At 24.3% G+C, this 19736-nt stretch overlaps 9 protein-coding genes across 9 annotated transcripts; 2 read left to right on the top strand and 7 right to left on the bottom strand.

The window, feature by feature from the left end:
- Positions 1–32: 32 nt before the first annotated feature.
- On the bottom strand, positions 33–2128 carry DICPUDRAFT_78883 (uncharacterized protein; the record flags this gene model as incomplete). The annotated part of the gene is made up of 2 exons (XM_003287997.1): positions 33–1991; positions 2096–2128. The coding sequence occupies 2 exons, from the start codon at positions 2126–2128 to the stop codon at positions 33–35; spliced, it is 1992 nt and encodes a 663-aa protein (XP_003288045.1).
- Positions 2129–2549: 421 nt separating this feature from the next.
- On the top strand, positions 2550–3868 carry DICPUDRAFT_152261 (uncharacterized protein; the record flags this gene model as incomplete). The annotated part of the gene is made up of 3 exons (XM_003288011.1): positions 2550–3068; positions 3145–3439; positions 3513–3868. 3 exons carry the CDS (start codon positions 2550–2552, stop codon positions 3866–3868), a joined length of 1170 nt encoding a protein of 389 aa, XP_003288059.1.
- Positions 3869–3996: 128 nt separating this feature from the next.
- Positions 3997–5998, bottom strand: DICPUDRAFT_78881 (uncharacterized protein; the record flags this gene model as incomplete). Its single annotated transcript, XM_003287996.1, has 2 exons — positions 3997–5631; positions 5705–5998. The coding sequence occupies 2 exons, from the start codon at positions 5996–5998 to the stop codon at positions 3997–3999; spliced, it is 1929 nt and encodes a 642-aa protein (XP_003288044.1).
- A 3926-nt stretch (positions 5999–9924) lies between these two features.
- On the top strand, positions 9925–11512 carry DICPUDRAFT_78880 (uncharacterized protein; the record flags this gene model as incomplete). The annotated part of the gene is made up of 4 exons (XM_003288010.1): positions 9925–9948; positions 10018–10247; positions 10326–10504; positions 11373–11512. The coding sequence occupies 4 exons, from the start codon at positions 9925–9927 to the stop codon at positions 11510–11512; spliced, it is 573 nt and encodes a 190-aa protein (XP_003288058.1).
- A 1020-nt stretch (positions 11513–12532) lies between these two features.
- Positions 12533–12685, bottom strand: DICPUDRAFT_152255 (uncharacterized protein; the record flags this gene model as incomplete). Its single annotated transcript, XM_003287995.1, has 1 exon — positions 12533–12685. One exon carries the CDS (start codon positions 12683–12685, stop codon positions 12533–12535), a length of 153 nt encoding a protein of 50 aa, XP_003288043.1.
- Positions 12686–12964: 279 nt separating this feature from the next.
- DICPUDRAFT_152254 (uncharacterized protein) lies at positions 12965–13610 on the bottom strand (the record flags this gene model as incomplete). The annotated part of the gene is made up of 2 exons (XM_003287994.1): positions 12965–13074; positions 13562–13610. The coding sequence occupies 2 exons, from the start codon at positions 13608–13610 to the stop codon at positions 12965–12967; spliced, it is 159 nt and encodes a 52-aa protein (XP_003288042.1).
- Positions 13611–13878: 268 nt separating this feature from the next.
- DICPUDRAFT_97905 (uncharacterized protein) lies at positions 13879–15204 on the bottom strand (the record flags this gene model as incomplete). The annotated part of the gene is made up of 2 exons (XM_003287993.1): positions 13879–15006; positions 15111–15204. 2 exons carry the CDS (start codon positions 15202–15204, stop codon positions 14006–14008), a joined length of 1095 nt encoding a protein of 364 aa, XP_003288041.1. The 3' UTR covers positions 13879–14005.
- A 458-nt stretch (positions 15205–15662) lies between these two features.
- DICPUDRAFT_87864 (uncharacterized protein) lies at positions 15663–18240 on the bottom strand (the record flags this gene model as incomplete). The annotated part of the gene is made up of 3 exons (XM_003287992.1): positions 15663–16944; positions 17035–17359; positions 17448–18240. 3 exons carry the CDS (start codon positions 18238–18240, stop codon positions 15663–15665), a joined length of 2400 nt encoding a protein of 799 aa, XP_003288040.1.
- A 398-nt stretch (positions 18241–18638) lies between these two features.
- Positions 18639–19460, bottom strand: DICPUDRAFT_18577 (uncharacterized protein; the record flags this gene model as incomplete). Its single annotated transcript, XM_003287991.1, has 1 exon — positions 18639–19460. A coding segment is annotated over one exon (822 nt), but the record flags the coding sequence as incomplete, so codon positions are not given.
- Positions 19461–19736: the final 276 nt, after the last annotated feature.

The raw sequence follows: 19736 nt of genomic DNA, 5'->3' as shown, positions 1-19736 counted from the left end.
TAATAATAGGTCTTTATTTGTTTAATTTGTATTTATTCAATCGAATTTTGTAATGGGTTAAATTTATTTGGGATTGAAAAAGCTTGAGTTAAAACTGAAGCATGTTGGGATATATCTCTTGATAAATGAGTAATTTCATCCTCTAATTGAATCCATTTACTTTCACCTGACATTAAACCAGTGTTTACAAAGAAGCCAAAGTCTTTTTGAATTTGTACTAACGAATCTAAACGGCAAAGATTTTTTAGCATTGTTAAAGTTGCAGTATCTACTAAATTGCTACCACTTTGTTCTACAATTTTCTTTAAAAAGAATGATTGGGTTAAACGATCTACATTGGCTTTTGTGATTCTTATACAAAGTGGAAGAGATTGATTCCATACTGTAAACCAACGTTCTGTATTTGGTTCAATAAGTTCATCATCATGACGACCATAGAGACGGGAATGAAGTTCTTTAATTAAAAGGAACTCTCTCTTTTCTAAAAGCCATTGATGGTAGCTGATATTTGAAAGTTGATTAGCATTTGTATTTGGTGTTGGTGGCTGAGCTGTAAGATTATTAATATAAGCTAATTCACCCTTGAATGAAAGATGTTCTACTGATTTCTTTGATCCTTTTACCACTTGGTGATAAAGACCTAGTAGATATTTTGCAACTTGTTGGGTTAAAACAGTATTATCGCCTTCACCAGTAGTAACTAGATCAGCATGATTACGTAACATTGAAACTCTATTACATAAACGGAAACCTTGACCACCCATTACTTCTCTGCAGCTTTGTAAAGCTTCTACTGCAGCCCAACTAGTAATTGCCTTAAAACCTGAGGTATAGCTATGAATAGTTTCTTTTGGATATGTTGGAATTAGATCAGCAATGGTCTTATGGGCCATATCAAGAGCATAGGTACGGGCGATATATGGTATTAAACGACGATGGGTTGTACTATATGCTATAATGGGTAACTCTTGTTTTGATTTAGTAGTTGCACCAAATTGATGACGATTCTTGGCATAATTAACAGCAATGGATAAACCTGCCTTGGTAAAAGCTAAAGAATTTAAAGATAAGCAAGCACGACCAATAAAGAAGACACTCATAGTCATGGCAAAATGACGATTTGGTGGGATGTTGCTGTGATATTGACCTTGAGCATCAACTTGACTGAAACGATCCAACATATTCTCTCTTGGGATTCTAACGTTCTTAAGTAAAAGACCACCATTATCTATACCATTGTAAGCATCCTTTAAACTAATATCTCTAACTTCTACACCATCACAAAGTTTACCATATGGGTATTGGTTTGATTTTTCACCTCTAATTGGAACAACAAATGCATGAATACCTTTATCTACACCTCTTAGTATGAGACGAGCAAAAACTGTAGCCATTTGTCCGTGTCTACTAATATTACCTGGCCAGTATTTTTGAGAATTCCATGTTGGTGAATTGATAATAAACTCTTGATTAGCTTCATCATAAGTGGCAGTTGTCTCTAAACCATTAACATTTGAACCATGGCCCAACTCTGTTAAACCAAATACACCTAAAATACTTCCATTTTCAATTCCATCTAAATAACGTTCGTGATGTTTTTTAGTTCCTAAAAATAATATTGTACCACCCCATAAGTTATATTGAACTGCGAATTTTAATGATACAGATGGATCACATAATGAAATAGTTTCAAACCAATTTAAAAATTTCTTTGGGTTCTTTTCCATGTCACTAAGCTTTACGATTTGTAATTGAATGATTTCCTTACATGCTTTGAGTGTTTGTTCACGATGTTCATCTGTATGGATTGACTTGTTTAAAAAAATTTCATCGAATGTTGAACTTTCTTCAAATAGTTCTTTTAATCTATCACGATCAAAATGATATTCCCCATCTAAAATTGATTTTAATGTTTTTAAATTTGGTGTTTCATTTAAATGTGGATGAATATTTTCAATATCACTTGTAACTTTGGTTAAATGTTTTAAGGTCTAAATAACAAATTAAAAAATGAAAAAAAAAAAAAAAAAAAAGGCAATAATTAGTATAAATTATAATCATGATACTTTAATTAATACCAAAGTTATATACAAACATTATCGATTCTTCTTAATGTGCTTTTATCCATTTAATCTAATCTATATGTATATATACCAATTTAATTTATGTGTGCTAAAAAACAAAAATTAATTAAATTTTTTTTTTTTTTCATTTTTATTTTTTTTTTAAAATTTATTTTTTTAATTTTTTAAAATAATTTTATAAAAAAAAAAAGATTTTTTTGAAGAGTTTTCCAAATGAAATGTCATTAATATCCAATAATAGATAATAATATTAAAATTAATTAAGATTACTAAAATTTATCTACTTTTTAAAAAAAATTAAAATAATATTAAAATATAATTTAAAAAAAATTAATTAAACACCCCAAAAAAAAAAGATGTGATTTTTTTTTTTAAATTTTTTAATTTTTTTAAAACTATATAAATCGATATTTTTTTCAATTTTTTATTTTACATAATCAAATTCAATATAATTGTTATAAAAAAATGAAATATTTTAATATATGTATTGTTTTAACCTCAATTTTATTAATATATATATCAATATTAAAGCCATATTCAATCTTTAGTAATTCGTATCAAATAGATCTCGAATTTCAAGATGCAGAAATTAAACCATTTGATCATGCTTTATATAATGACGAATCGTATCACTTGGAAAAAGGAAAGTTTGTTTCATTAGGTGAAATCGAAGGTCCAGAAACTATGGAGTTTTCAAAATCTGGGGATAGATTATACTTTGCTCTAAAGAATGGCGAAATCCGTTATTTAGAAACACCATTAAATATTATAACAAAGGAACAGTTGCTAAGCAAACAAGAGAAGTTCATGTCCAAGACCAAATACTTATGCACAGCTGGTAGACCATTGGGTGTTACAGTAGATAATGAAGATAATGTTATTATTGCCGATGCTTTGAAAGGTTTATTAAAATATGATATCAAAACTAAAGATTTACTCATTTTAACCTCATCTGCCAACGGAAAAAAACTAACTTTTGTAAATGTAAGTATGGTATATTTTATTAACCTTTATTACGGTTTACTAATTGTTATTTTTTTTTCTTCACTTTTAATTATAGGATGTTGTTGTTGCTAAAAACGATATGATTTATTTCAGTAACTCAAACCCAATTGCTCCATTCTTAGATAAAAATGGTGACTATAATACACATGTTCCTTCTTTCTATGCAATTATGGGAATGATAAGAGGTGGTCAACTTTTATCCTATAATCCAAAAACTAAAGAAACCAAAGTTTTAATGGATGGAATTGCATATGCCAATGGTGTCACTCTTGATCCAAAACAAGAAAGTGTTTTTGTTGCTGAATGTGCAGGCTCTAAACTTTATAGATACTGGATTAGTGGTGAAAAAGGTAAAACTTTTATAACCTATTTTATAAATATAATAAATTATAAACAAATTATTAATTATTTTTTTTAAAATAGCCGGCAAAAGTGAAGTTTTTATTGACAACTTACCAGGTTTCCCAGATGGTATAAATCAATCAAACGGTAGATTGTACATCTCTATTTTTAGTAATAGAACACCATTTGGAGATTTGGTAACACCATTCAAGTTTATAAAGAAATTATTAATTAGACTCCCATTTTTCTCACTTCCAATTGCTAAACCATCAATGGTTGTAGTTGATCCAAACAATGGCAAAGTAGTTGACTACTATCAAGCAGCCCCAAATTCTGTTCAGCAATCAGTAACTAGCTCCATTGAAAAAGACGGTCAAATTTATTTAGGCAATCTCCTCAGTAACTATTTTGTTATTATTGAAGACAAAAAGAAATAAATATAAAAATATTTAAACTATTATAAATAAAATAATAAATGTTTTATAATCTTTATTTTTAATACAACCAGTAAAAAAATATTTTATTTATAAATTTATTTTTTAGATTTTATTATTATGTACAATTTTTAAACTTTCCATTCAGTAATACTATTTTTTGATATGTTGTGGGGTAATGATATTTTCATTTGTTGATCTCTAATTATTTTGGTTGATTTGGAAAAGTCATAGATTAAATTAGTTGGTAAATCTACAGTTAATAATTTTATTGGTGATTTTAAACCTTTGTTACTTTGGGTGTTTTGCTCCCATATTGACCCATCGGCAACTGGGATGAATTGGAACAGATCGTTTCTACAAGGTATATTAACTTGGTATTTAACTTCCAATTTTGAAATATTTAACCTGTATCCAATAAAATTAATTGAGAATGGTGGTAGTGAAAAAACCAATACTATTTTATTTTGACATGGGAATATAAATGGTTGAGAAATTTCAATTTTATCAATATTATAAAAATGATTTAATTTACAAACTGTATCAGAGATTGTATTGCCATTGTTATTATTACTATTAAGTGCCTCTATTATATTTGGACCATTATTATTATTATTATTATTATTATCATTACGAACCAATTTTTTTATTGCAGATAATGGAGAGTTTAATAATACTTCTCTTTCTTTTCGTAGTTCCTCTTCTCTTTGTTGGGCTAATATTTTATCCCTCTTTCTTTGTTGGGCCCTTTCACCCCGTAGCTTTCTATTACCAAAACTATTTTCTAATGCTTCACCTTCACTTGAATCTTTTTCACTATCACTACCACTATCTTTTGTTTTTTTATTTTTTTTATTTGACTTGGGTGCAGAGGTGGTTTTTTTTTGTACACTTTTTCTTTTTCTCTTTTTTTGATTTTCATCAACCTCTTCTTCCTCCTCCTCCTCCTCTTCTTCCTCCTCTTCATAATCACTATCGGAATCCTCTCCTACATCTTCCTCTTCCTCCTCCTCTTCTTCCTGGTCCTGATCCACAGTTTTTTTTTGCTTTTCAACCTCTTCCTCCTCCTCTTCTTCATTAATATTATCATTGTAGCCCCTTCTTATTGTTTCATTTGTGGTATCTTCCTCCTCTTCCTCCTCTTCATTCTCTTCTTCATTGTCAGTTTCCTCTTCATTTTGTTGTCTTTGCAATCTATTTACCGTTTCATTTTCTTCCTCTTCATCATTATTTGGGAGATCACCATTCTCTAATAACTCATTCTTCATTAATAACCAAAATACAGCTTCTAAAACCTCACTAAATTTATCAAGCTGGGTACCTCTCCAACTACTACTACATACACTTAATTGTCTAATTCTAGCTTCAATATAATTTGCCATTGCCAAACCCTGTTTAAATTCTTTGCTTGAATCGTCGAGTAGTAGTATTTTCTTATAAGTTTCATCTTTCTTTAATTCTGAATAGCTGTCTTCTTTTGCCAAAACACATTCATTTTCTAAAACCTTTAAATTTAAATTACTTTCGATTAAAACTTGAGAATCTGTCATTCCACCAGGATATGGACCACAAATATCTATAATTCTTGCTGTTGCAATATCGATCATAATTTGATAAATTATTCCTTGCTTACCTTGTTTTTTATTTTCATATCCTTCTGCCAAATCCCTATTTTTATTTGATGAAAAAAACATTGTATATACCATTGAATATATTTTTTTATTTCCTTTAATAATTGGTTTCGAAAAGTATTTTTCTCTAAAATTCTATACAAAAATAAGAAATATAAATATAATTATTACTTTATATTATACATACTATATATTATAAAATACAAACAGGTTTAAATGAAATCTTTTTTAATAAACTGATACATAAAACAATATTATCTCTCATATATTTTTCGCTACATAAATATTCTTGGCTTAATTTATCAAAGGTTCTATTAGATTTAAAGAATCTTAGAGTAAATAATAAACTATCTGCAATGGTTCTTTCTTTTTTTTGTGATACCTCTTTGGCCAACAACGGTAATAACTTTGCTGCATGGCTTTTATCAATCCAATACTTTTTTAAAAACTCTTCATCTGATAATGATTGAAATTCTATAATATTAAATCCTTTTTTTGTCATTTATTATTATATCTTTTTATTATTATATTGCTAGATATGTTATTTATCTATTTATTATTATTTATCTATTTATTATTTCATTTATAAAAAAATGAAATATAATACAAAAATTAAAAAAAGGGGGAAATGCATTAAAAAATTTTTAAAAAAAAAAAATAAAAATAAAAATAAAAATAAAAAAAAATAAAAAATTATTTGTTTTTCATGAAAAATTTAACACACAACCACTCCAAAATCAATATGTTTGGACAAAAAATAGAAAAAATTTAAAAGCATGAATATTTAATTTTACAAGTGATAACACTCTTTTATTTTATTTTTTTTTTTTTTTATTTTTTTTTTTTTTTGGATATTAAAAAGAGTGAATAATATTCGAATACCATTAAATTAATAATAAAAAGTATTTGATTTGGTACCAAAACTTGTTTGGGTTGGTCTTTCTGTATTAATTTAACAAAATAATAATTAACTAATTAATTAAATTTGTTTTTTAAGGTTATAAAAAATATATTTTTTCTTACCTCTTCCAATTCCAACTGTTCCAATGAATCTCATTTTTTATTTGTTAAGTTTTTTTTATATATTACAATAAATTTTTTTAATAAAAAAAAAAAAAAAATAAAAATTTTAGAATAATTTATTTGATTTGATTAAAAAAAAAAAAAAGAAAAAAAAATTGTTAAAAAATAATTATTATAAAAATTAATATAAAAATCTAAAGATATTTTAATTTATAAAATAAAGTGTTTTGGTATTTCACACCTCCCAAAATCGTCTCCACAGTCATAACTGAGAAAAATAATAATGGAAATAATAATAATAATAGTAATAATAAAGAAAAAGAAAAGTGAGTATGTTTTGTTTACAGTTGATTGATTTATGATCAATAATTCTTTATATTTATTTTTTTTTATGAAGAAATTATTTTTTTATTTATAAAAGAAATTAATAAATAATAGATTAGTAATAGAAATCACTATTTATAAAATATTAAAAATAAAAATAATTAGTGTCACTATATCGTTTAAATTGAATAAATAATTGATATAATAATATTAAACTTACTTTTTGGCTATAGTTGGTTTTATTAAAGGTCAAATTTGAAAAAAATAAAATAAAAATTAATTAGTATCATCACCATCACTAAAATTACAAATTAAAATACTAACGTCTGTTTCTACCAGAAGAGACTTTGTATGATCCTAAAGAAGATGTATTTAATGGTGGATTTGTACCACTGGTATTGGGACCTAAACTACTATTACAATTTCCCATTTTAAAAAAATAAAATATAACAAATATAAAAATAAAGAAATAGAAAGAAAAAATAAAGAAAAATAAAGAAAAATAAAAAAAAACATAAAAAAAAAAAAAATATAAAAAAAACCAAAAAAAAAAACCAAAAAAAAAAAAAAATATCTTATTTTTTTTAATACTTAAAATATTAAATACCATAATTATTTTATATACCAATTTTTGGAAATAATACTTTATACAACACGGATCCTTATTTAATTAAATGAGACATTATATATCTATATTAAAAAATTTATATTGTTACAAAAAAAAAAAATAATGAATAATTAAAATAATAAATTAAAAAAACATAAGCATACTATATTAAAAATTAATTATTAAATTATTGAGTTTAAAAAAAAAAAGAAAAATAATTTCCTTTTTTTGAATTTATAAAGGAGCTATTAAAAAATATAATAAATTAAATGAAATAAGAGACTATATATAAAATTATAATAAAAAAAAAATACACCTTTTTTTATTTTTTTAAAAATTTTGAAATTTTTTTTTTTTTTATTTAAATATTTTTTAAAATTTTATTTTATTTAATTAATTAACCATTAATTTTGTTATTGTAACAATATAAAATATTTAATAATGGTGTAGATCAAAAATAACCAAGAAATGGCTCACTTTATTTATATGGAATATCTAAAAGGCTTTCAATCAGTTGATAAATTTTTAAAGGAATTTCCAGATGACTTAATACATCATATTCTGGATATGTGTCTCAAAGGCATAAATTTTCTTCAAAATAATAATTATTCATAGAGATATTAAATGCCAAAATATATTATTAAACCCCAATTCCAATGTTAAATAATTGATTTTGGAATTTCAAAATATACAGAATATAAAGCATCAACAATCGCAGGAACACCAACACATGTCACCTGAAACAAGAAGAAGTGAAACATGTTTTAGTTCGGATCTTTGGAGCATGGGTTGTACAGTTATTCAATAGGAAATGGGCCGTGGTGATTTAACCTTGGATGAAAACGATATACCAAAAATCCCTGAACACTTTTCAAATGGGCTTAAAGCTATGACCAAATTTATTTAAAGTAAAGGCTTGTTAGAGATTTCCTTTTAAAACAAACTAGAAATAAGGTAAATATTTTTATTATATATTTTTATTAGAAAATACTAACATTTACCACAATATAATTTTAGACCCTAAAACTAGTATTTGATATTTCTGATTTAAAAAGTTCTCCCGCATCACTAACCATTTATCTTTCAACCCCGAAAAGCATACTCCTTCTATTCCATCGACAATAATTTACTTAATAATTGATAAACCAACATCACTTCACTTTATTCCATCATCAGTCGCACTACCAAATTATAACCAATATTTCCAAACGGAATACCACACTGTGAGCCAACATGTATTGGATCGATTCCTCGTACTCTTGAAGGCCTCATCCTTTAATCACATAATCATCCAATTATAGAAAACTCAATACCGGAATCAATCAAAGTTCTTTTTCTGGATTCAAATACACATGATTTCAAAGAATCATCTATTCCAGATTCAGTGGAGGCTCTTTCTTTAGGTAAGGGTTTTAACGTTTTAGAATAGGTTAATTAAATTGACAAATAACAATCAAAAAAAAGTATATTTAGTACAATTTAATGATTATCAAAGAAAAAAATTTATAAATAAATGATCATCACAAAAATTTGTCATGTTTTTTTTTCTGTGATATTATCAATATTAATATTCAAATCATATAATTGTTTATTTTTTTTTTTTTTTTGGTAGTATATCATATATTTAAACAAATAGGATGATTTAAAGTGATGGTTATACATCAAATGTTTTATGAAATATACAATTTTATTTATTCAATAAAAATAAAAATTAAAATTAAAATAAATAAAAATTAAATTATAAAAAAAAAAATAAAAAGAAATATCTCAACTCAATGACTTTAAAGTTATTTATTTAAAATAAATAAATAAATAATCAAATAAATACTATTAAAATTTTTTTTGTTTAAATTGAACAGTTGGCATCATCATTTTTTTTTTTTGAATAATTCAGATTGCAATGGGTTCTAAAATTGGTAATTAATTAATAATTTAATTGAAAAAAATAAAAATTTATTAATTCATTTCCCAAACATGATAGCCACTTTTTATAATAATAATAAAAAAAGTGTGTGGGGGGTTATAATTTAATTTTTTTTAATTTTTTTTTTAATTTTTTTAATTAAATTATTTTTTAATTTGGTGTTTGTGTTTAAAAAATAAACAGATGATCACTACTTTTATGATAGCTACAGATTAAAAATTTAATAGAATGTATAAAAAAGGAAACACCGAGTTTGAATCTAATCTATTATATTAACAAAAGGAAATTATAATTAAAATGAATTAAATTTTTTTTTTTATTTCATTTTCTAAAAAAATTTTAAAACCCTATAAAAACTTTTTTCGAATTTTTTTTTCATTAAATTCAAGCTCGCAATCAAAGTAATTTGTATAATCAAGCTTAAATTTATTGTTTCATTTTTAATCATAATATTATATTTTTTTTTAAATAATTATATATATTTTATATTTTATATTTTATATTTTATATTTTATATTTTTTATTACCCTATAAAAGAAAATAATAAAAAATGGGTAACTTTTTTTCAAAAAAGGTAATTATCTCTTATATAACATACATTATAAAAAAAATAAATACTAATTATTGTTTTATTTGTATTTAGGATTTCATTTTTGAAAAAAAAGTAAGAGCTATGGAATCCAATATTAATAAATTGGAGACCAAAATTTTAAGCTCAAAAAATGAACACTATAATAATAATAAAAAAAACATTTTTTATTTTTTTATTATAGAATTATTATTGGCAACTTTTTTATATGAAAAGTTTGCATCATCCGACTCTTTGTCTGAAAAGGCAATGGGTTTATATTATTCATTATTTACCACAATAATGTAAGTTTTTCATTTTTAATTTATATATATCTTTATTTTTATTTATTATAGATATTAACATTTATATTATCATTTTAGGATCTATTTATTAATTAAATTAGATAGATTATTTTTTGGAATATATATAAAAAATAATGAAAATAAATTAATTAAATTATATTCTGGTCTTGAAAAATTGTTCGAGGAAAGGAAACTCGAAACTGATTTTGAAAAGACCAAGAATCTTTTGGAGGCATATGAAGTTTTTAAAAAAAAAAGTAGGTATTAGATAGTATTCATTTAAATATTTTATCTGTAGTAATGTAGTGTCTAACTATTTTTTTTAAGATTTCGATAGCAGATACCAACCAGAGTATCAACATCAACCTCCATAGCAGCCACCACAACCTCAATTTCAATATATCTTAGTAGATATAATATAGATAAAAATAGATTATAAAACAAAAAATTAAAAAAATAATTATTTAGAATCAAAAAAAAAGAAGAGTTTATCACAAATGTTCAAAATCCATGAAGGTAAAGATCCAATCAAAGTAAAATGCCTTCAATTAAATCAACACCAAAGAATTTTTTCATTCTAACCACTATTTGATGTATATCAGACATTGTTCTGGCCAAGCAACTATGGTATCATCGAATGGTTTTAGAAGAAGAAAAGATTTAATGGCTCCTTAGAAGAAATGATTTAATGTTTCCTATCCGGCAGCTTTCAAAAAACTTTATCAATTGACACAAGTTCTAACCATAGTAAATCCTTTATGTCGTTCAATTGATAGTTTTCTCTTTGACAACCCAGATTTCATTAATTTAATAACTGCTGCCTTAAAATAAAGATAAAGATAAATTCTTTTTATAAATTTTTTTTTGAAATAATTATTATTTTATTTTTTTTTTTTTTTTTTTATTTTTAATTTTTAATTTCTTATTTTTAAAAAAATTTTATTTAATATTAAATAAATTATTTTAAACATAAAATGTCAAATAACAATAGTTTATTCATTAATTAATATTTCATTATTCAATTTTAATTATATTTCTTCTTCATAATAATAGGAATACACCCACCAGTACTGTAGACGAAAAAAAAAATTGGAAGACATGTTAACCATACTAATAAAAACAAAGTTGATAATAGACCAAGTAATTTAGTAGATATTAAAGATAATATCAATAGAGAAGTACATAGAAGCGATTACAATGAAAAAATTCCTGTTTCAATTGTGGAAGAACATCACATTGGCCCAAGACTGTTATGCAAGTTATGACATTGATGGAAACAGATTATAAATTAATTTAAAAAAAAAAAAAAAAATAAAAAAAAAAAAAATTTTAATCAATCAAACCCATAAAAATAAAAATAAAGATAATGATAAATTAAATTATAATCCCTAAAAAGTATTTTAAAGAAAATAATTTCATAAAATTTATTTTCATTATACATTAAAGTAAATTCGAGTGGGTTGGAAATGATACTTCATTCTCGCTCGTTCCCCAGTCATCTCTATTTGCTAACGGCTATGAAGATCAAATATATATATATATAAATAAATAAATAAATAAATAAATAAATAAATAAATAAATAAATTATTTTGTACAATTGATAAAATTAAATTTTTGTATTTTATTTTAAAGTTTAATTAAATTTTTTAAAAAAGACATATTATAAAAAGGTTAATTAGAAAACAAAGAATCTATATAAAAAAATTATTAAATAATTTTAGTATCCTATTTTTATAATTTTTACCCTCAAAATAAAATACATACCCTTTCTTTTTGCTTGTACCTATAAATTATAAAAAATGAAAAATTTTATATTAGCTTCAGCTCATGGAAAATTATTAATTGTATATTACTTACCACCAATTCTAACACTTGCAGTACCAATAACTGGAGAAAACAATTTGAATTTCATTTTTATTTATTTTTTATTTAGGAATGAGTTATTACAGATAGAAGAGAAAATAAAAAAAATAAAAAAATTTTATTTTTTTAAATAAAAAAAAAAAACAAATTTTATAAAACAATAAAATTTTATAATAAATATCTAAGTTTGCACGGTCTTGGGTTGCGGAAAAAGGGTTTTGATGTTTTCCCAAAAACAGATTAATGGATTTTTTTGAAAAGTATTAAGAAAAATATGGAAGGAGAAGTGGACTCATAGAAAATTAGGAATAAAATATTATTATATTATTACTCTATGATCAGTCTTTGAAATTAAAAAATAATAAAATTTATTATTTTGTGTTGATTTTTTTTTTTTAAAACCAAGAAAATCTAAATTTTTTTAAGAACGGAATTCGGTTGATCTTGATACAGATAAAGCTGGTCTAGTTAAACTTGATCTTGAGACTGGACCTGATGTAAGAGAGGGTGATCTGGTTGGAAAGACATTTGAAATGGAGTTTGGTCTTACTGGTGTGATTGTTACGAGAGTCATTTTCTAAAAAATATTTATTTTTTTATATAATGAGCTTTTATAAAAAAAATATTTGATGAGGAATAAAAAAAAAAAATTGGTAAAAAATTTTTAAACCATTTTATTAAAACAATAAAAAAAAAAATAAAAAAATAAAATTTAAAATAAAAAAATATAAAAAGGTATTTTGCAAATTTTATAATTTTAAAAAGATTTTTTAAAGCACCATTTTTATTTTATTTTACAATATTTTTCAAATGGACAAAAATTATAATAAAAAAAATTTAGAATATGGGTTGATCAAGCTGTGAAATATGTTGATCTTCTGGTTGGTGGTGGTGGGTCTTTTGGTTTTGCGGTTGATTTGGCTGGTACTGGTCCCATATATAACATAGAATTTTTTGAACCGCCTATTTTATATAAAAAACAAATTTTTAATAAATTATTTATCACAAATTAAAGAAAAATAAATAAATTATTACCTGTATTTGGATTTGGGCTGAATGAAATCATTGTTGAATTGTTTTAAGAAAAAAAAAACAAAGTTATTGAAATAAAAATAAAATATAAAGAATGAAAAAAAAAAAGAAAAATTTAAATATGTATTGAGAAAATAAAATAAAAATAAACAAAAAAAAAAAAAAAAAAAAAATAAATAAATAAAAATTAAAAAAAAAAAAAAAAAAAAATATCAGAAATATCTGATTAAATCAAATGGTTTTTTAAAAAATTTAATAAATATTTTTTATTATTTTTTTTAGCTGTTGATGGGTTTCTATGGACAGAAAACGACTGGTTTGCCCCTGGAGGAACTTCCTCCTCCTGTTGTAAAAAAAATTATATTATTGTTAGAAAAAAAACTAAAAAACCCCAATCTAAAATTTTTTGAGTACTTACTTTTGTTTGAAGATACGTGTCTTATGGTTGGAGTACTTAATGTGTTCATATTTAATGGAAAGAGTTATATATAAAATGAAAAATGAAATAAAAAAAAATAAAAAAAATTCTTAAATATAAAAAATAAAAAAAATAAAAAAATATAAAATAAAAAATTAAAAAAAAAATAAAATTTTATATATTTTGTGCAGTGTTTAACCAAATTATAAAAAAATAAAATCAAATACCAAAAAAAAAAAAAAAAAAGTATAATCAAAAGATAAAAAACCCAACTAAAATTTTTTTTATAATAATAGAAGGTCCAAGCAGAGCATATAGTTAAGTAAGAAACATTAATGTTTATTGTTAAAAATTTATGATGAGTGTTTTATGTGAAGTTTTAAAAAATTAAAAATTAAATTATAAAAATTATAATTATAATCAAAATCTTTTTTTTTTTAGAATCTAGTTTTGGCCACTACCAATTATTTTTTGATTTGTGTTTTGTTGTTGTTGTTGCTTAGTTTTTAAATCATCTTTAATAAATGAACTTTTTTGATGTTGTCTATTATGTGATTTGTGATCTTCCTTTTCTATGCATTGAGTTAAAGTTTGAATGAAAAATTTAAAAGTGTTTTCTTGATTACCACCTTTGGGTGTGCTATTGAAATAGGATCTCCAATATCTAATTTTACCAGTTAAAATTTCATTAAAAACAAAATCGATATCTTCACCTTTTTGACCAGTTTTTCTGTTGGTTGTAGAGAAAATTTGTAGATAAGTGGTCCAATTTGGTTTGGTTTCGTCATAGAGTTGTTCAATCTTTGAAATACTTGTATGTTCGAAATTGTCAAAGAATAATTTGGCCCCATCGATACAACAGTTTTTACCGGCTACATGATTGAATGGTGGGCAAATGACTAAATCATCACTAAGACAACTTGACCATTCATCTAAATCTTCTTTTTCGAATTTTTCTAATTTGTCTCTAACGATATCTGATACATCTTTACGGGTATAATACTGAACAGGAGCGGGTGTCCAATGTTCATTTGGTAAGGGGGCATCCATACTATCGATTTTAATATATGCTTTATCGATCCAGATATACCAGGTTCTAATTTTATAGTCATTGGGAGATAGTTTAATATACCATGCAGCCATACCTTGCTCTAAAGATGTGTCGTTTTCACTCTGTTTAGAAAAGTCCTTTCTTCTTGTTATCCATTCACAAGCAACATGTCTTTGACGTGAATCAATCAAAAGTCTAACATTGTACAAATGAATCTCCTCATTATTATAAATATCTTCAATATATTTCTTTATTAAATTTCTACCAATGACCTCTTCGTTACAACGATTTAATACTGATTTGGGTTCGAAATAATCATCAAACTTATTAAAATCTTTTTGTTCTAAACTAGTTTTTAAATTATTTACCAAATCTTCACATTTTTTTCTATGAACTATTAAATTTTATAAAAAAAAAAAAATTAGTTTTTGAATATTTTTTTATTATGAAAAAAAATCTTTTATAAAATTATATTTATATCTTCAAAATTATACATACCTTTTAAAGTTTCATCCTCTTCATTTTTAATGTTAAAATTATCCTGAGAATAATACTCTTCTTCTTCAAAAAAAATATTCTTTGTTTTATCCATAAATTATATCTATTATTATATTATAATCTTTTTATCTTTTTTTTAAATACTAAAAGTAAATAACAATATTTTTTTTAAAAATTTTTTTTAATTATTTTTTTTTTAGATTAATTAATTTTCCTAAAAAAGAAAAAAAAAATAAAATAAAATAAAAATTGAAAAAAAAAAAAAAAAAATATTACATTAAAATAATTTATTAATTTTTATTTTATTTAATTTAAAATAAAATTATTTTAATGTATGGAATATATGATGGGTGAGTTTTTTTTATGAAAAAATAAATAAAAAATAAAAATACAATGATGGGGTGAAAAAAAAAAATAAAAAAAAAAAATAAAAACAAAATTATTATAATAAGGAAAAATTAGAGTAAATAATTAATTATATATTTTAAAAAAATAGATATATATTAAAATTAAATTTAATATATATCAATTTTTTTTTTTTATATTTTAATTTTATTCAGTATAATTTAATAAAGTGATTTTAATTAAATTAATTTGATTAATAAAAGAATCATTATTTTGTAAAATTGTTTTATAAAATTCTAAAATTCTATTGGATCTATCAATCAAATCGTTAAAGAATAATTTTTCTCTAGGATCAACTTCAGGTTTAATATAAGGTTCGTTGGGGTATTGTTGTTGATGTAATTGTTTTTCTTGTTTGAGTGATTCTACAGCATTGTGAATTTGATTAAATATACCATTTGACAAAGCTAAAATTAAAGTTGCTAAATCATCTGCTATATCTTCATTATTATCTGTGAATTGAACCAATGTGGCACGAAGAGTTAGCTCTGATTGATAGGTGAATGGTGATTTGAGGTAATGAATAAATGTTGATAATGTAATTTCGCTGGTAAAATCGTCGAGATAGAACTCTGCATTAAATGGAGATGCTATAACACCTGCTAAATAACTCTTGTGGTCGTCAAAAGAGCATTGATATGGGTCCCATTCGATTGGCAATGAAGTTGATGATTGTGTGCCATAGCTATTATTTTTATAAGGATATTTTTCAATGCAAATTAAATCTCTCTTGTCGAAAATATTTTTGATTTTTGTGAGTGTAGAGTTTTGAAGGCTACCATTTAAAGTTGTAAATAACAATGGATATTTTGAAGGTGTGGCTCTATTCATTTCTAGCCAATATTCGATTTGTTGACGAGATGGTGGTGCATTACCTGGATTTATATTTAATTCGAAAATGGATGGGCAAACTATAATCTCTACAGTATTCTTGAAATGTGCATGAAGCTTATTTAAAAACATTGTTTGAGTTTGAGAGTAGGTCTTTGAATTATTTACTTCACTTTTTGTTGAATTTGGTGCGCAAATTGGTAATGTGAATGAATCATTAAAACCACTTGGTAAAACTAATGTAAATGATTTAATATTGACACTGTCCATATACATTTTAATAATATTAATCATTTGATTTTGATTTTCCTCTAATGAGAATTCAAATTCTTTTGGTATTAAAATCGCGATATTTAATTGTAATGATTTGGTATTATTATCATTGCCATTATTATTTTGAAGTGAGGCTGTTTTAATTGCTACTAATAATTTCTTTAAAAAGTCTTGAATTTGATTTGGTAATTTTGGTTGCACTTTATGATCTAATATATTTTGGAAATCTTGGGTGGTATAGTTTTGTGGTGAGATTATAAAATAATTACAATTATTTTCATATAAACTATTAATATATTTAGTGTATTCTTTTAATTTTGGTAACCTCTTATTTTGATTGGTATTATTATTATTGTTATTATTACTACTACTATTAGTTATAATACTAGTACTATTATTACTATCCTCGAATGACCACAAACCCTCCATAATACCTCTGAATCTTAATGGATTTGATTTTGTTTCTTTTGAATTATATACAACAATATCTTCTTCAACACCGTAGTATTGTCTTGTGATAATATCATCATTGCCAAGTTTAATAATAGCTTCTTCACTTCTCTTTGAGCCTTGTTTTACCCCAGAGTCATCAATATATTTAACTTGATTTTTAATATCATATTGAGTATCTTTATCTTTATTTTTCATTTTGTAATCTGCTAATGAACTTGATTCTTCTTTTTTATTGTTGCTATTGCCAGTACTAAATGATATTTTTTCTACTTCAATTTCATTTGGTCCTAAATTATGAATATAATATTGTGTTAATATAAAGTTTATGGGTGTATAATTATGGTTTTAGGATTATGTGGGTCAAAAAAAACTTACTAATTGGTTCGGAAACAATTCTTCTACCGAGGAAATCAATTGAAATTCTAGTTTTGTTTTTTAATTCATCTTTTTTCTTTTTATAATCCAATTCTTGTTGTGCAACTTTTTTTCGTTCTTCTTCTGTTAACCATTTATTTGATGAATTTGAAAAGTAATCCTCCTGATCATCGAAAACTATAGTTCTTTTGGCATGTGTATTTTGATAACCTAAAATTCTATCTTTATATTCAATAGCACTATTTAAATGTTTGTCACTTAGTTGTTGCTGTTGGATCGATAAACTTGCTGGGTTGGTGAATAATGGGGTTTGACAAAATTTGCATGGTCCTTTACCTTCCTGTTCACAAATAATTTTACCACAATTTAAACAATTTGTTATTAATTTATGTCTAGTTGCCTGGCACTCACATGGTTCACCTGGTTTCATTTGAATTTCAATTTCGCTAAATGATGTAATCTTTTGTTTAACTTTTTGATCCTTTGGTTGTTGTGATACTGATACCTGTTGCTGTTTTTTCTTTATATTATTTGTTTGGTTGGATGGTTGAACAATCTTTTGAAATTTATTAACTCTTCTTGGTAATGAGTTTATCTTTTTAATTAATTGTTCAATAAATGATTGAACTTTTTTAGTTGTGCCTAATAATTCTTCCAAGTATGATTGGATTTCTGAATTGGTTTCCAATGATAAAACATATTTGGCTAATTCGTTTGAGTCACATCCTAACATTTTATCCATTTTCTCAATTGTCCATTTTTCGATTATTTCATAAGTTAATGGCTCTGTCATTTTTTAAGATATATATTTATAATAGTGAATAATAATAATAATAATAATAAAACAAATAATACAAGTAAAAAATTATATATATATATAAATAAAATAGGAAAAATAATAAAAAATATATTTTTTTTTTTTAAAAATTAATTTTTTAAAAAAAAAAAATAAAAAAAAAATTTTTAATATTTTTTGGTCTTTTGTGTTAATTTTATAAGAAAATAATAGAAATAAAAATCATTTATTAATTTGGTGTTATTATTAATAAATAATAATAAAATAAACAATTTATTTATTTAAACTAAAATAAATGATAAAGCAAAAACCAAAACAACTAATGAAAGAGATGTGGAGATTTTGATGGCATTACTACCTTCGCTGTCATTGTGACTGCTATGACTGTCAGTACCATTGCTTGAGGAAGTGCCATTGTTAATTTCAGAAGCAGCACCACCTAAGACTGGATCCCAAGCAACTTGATCTGGTCTAGTGACATTGCTGAATGAAAAACTAAGGAGTTTGTAGGTAGATTTGCCAGAGATCATTCCAGAAAGATTAGTAGAGCCGTAGAGACCGTTGTCATCGTCTTTGGAATCGGCATGCACTTTACAGTGACCCTTGCCTTTACCCTTGTGTGAATATCTGGCATGTTTTACCCAGTTAAAACCAGCATGGAAACCTTGTTCTTTATTGTCAGCTTCAATTTTTTCTTGTTCAAGACTTGCCTTCATACCAAATTTGTTGATAGCATAGAACGAAACGAGGGCAAGTGTGGAATTCTTGTCGGATGGACCACTACTAACACATTTTCTGTTGATGATCGAATTGACATCACAGTCTTTGCTTGCTGGGTTAGTAGTTTCGTTGTAGTAGCCATCAATACCAAAATCAATTTTAGTTTGTTCAGCAGAGATAACAGTTTCACTATTAATTGAAGCTGGATGGTCAGAAACTGTGAAATTAAATTGGATAAGACCAGTGGTACTAGTGGAAACAACATGATAAACAGTATACTCTTCACCATCTTTATCTTTTAAAGTCTCTTCAGTTTTTTCAGTGTCAAAATCCAATGCACCAATATTTACAAAACCGACGATTTCATCTTGACCCAATTGGAAACCCTCGTTCTTACCATCATCGACATATTCAAGAATGAATGTTGGAACAAAGACTGATGAAAGTGATGCAGTTTCAAATGAAGAATTTCCATCAACATTCGATTGTTTTCCACTCATGTAAAACCAACCATAGCATGGGAAGCCAAAGAGACCACTATTAAATCTGAATACTGATGTATCATATTCAGTACTGCCTTCACCTTTGACAATGGTACCATTGATCGAAGATCCCACTAAAAGGAAACCATCATTGGAATTCGAATAGGAATATTTTCTTGCAATATTACCATCACCTTTACTTTTAATGGAAACAACATCCTCTATAAAATAAAAAGATAATCATATTAATATTTTTTTTTTTTTTTTTTTTATACAAAATCACAACTTACT

This window comes from Dictyostelium purpureum (genome assembly GCF_000190715.1).
Source record: "Dictyostelium purpureum unplaced genomic scaffold DICPUscaffold_120, whole genome shotgun sequence".
In the NCBI taxonomy this organism is placed as follows: Eukaryota; Evosea; class Eumycetozoa; order Dictyosteliales; family Dictyosteliaceae; genus Dictyostelium; species Dictyostelium purpureum.
This window is presented reverse-complemented; position numbering and strand designations above follow the sequence as displayed.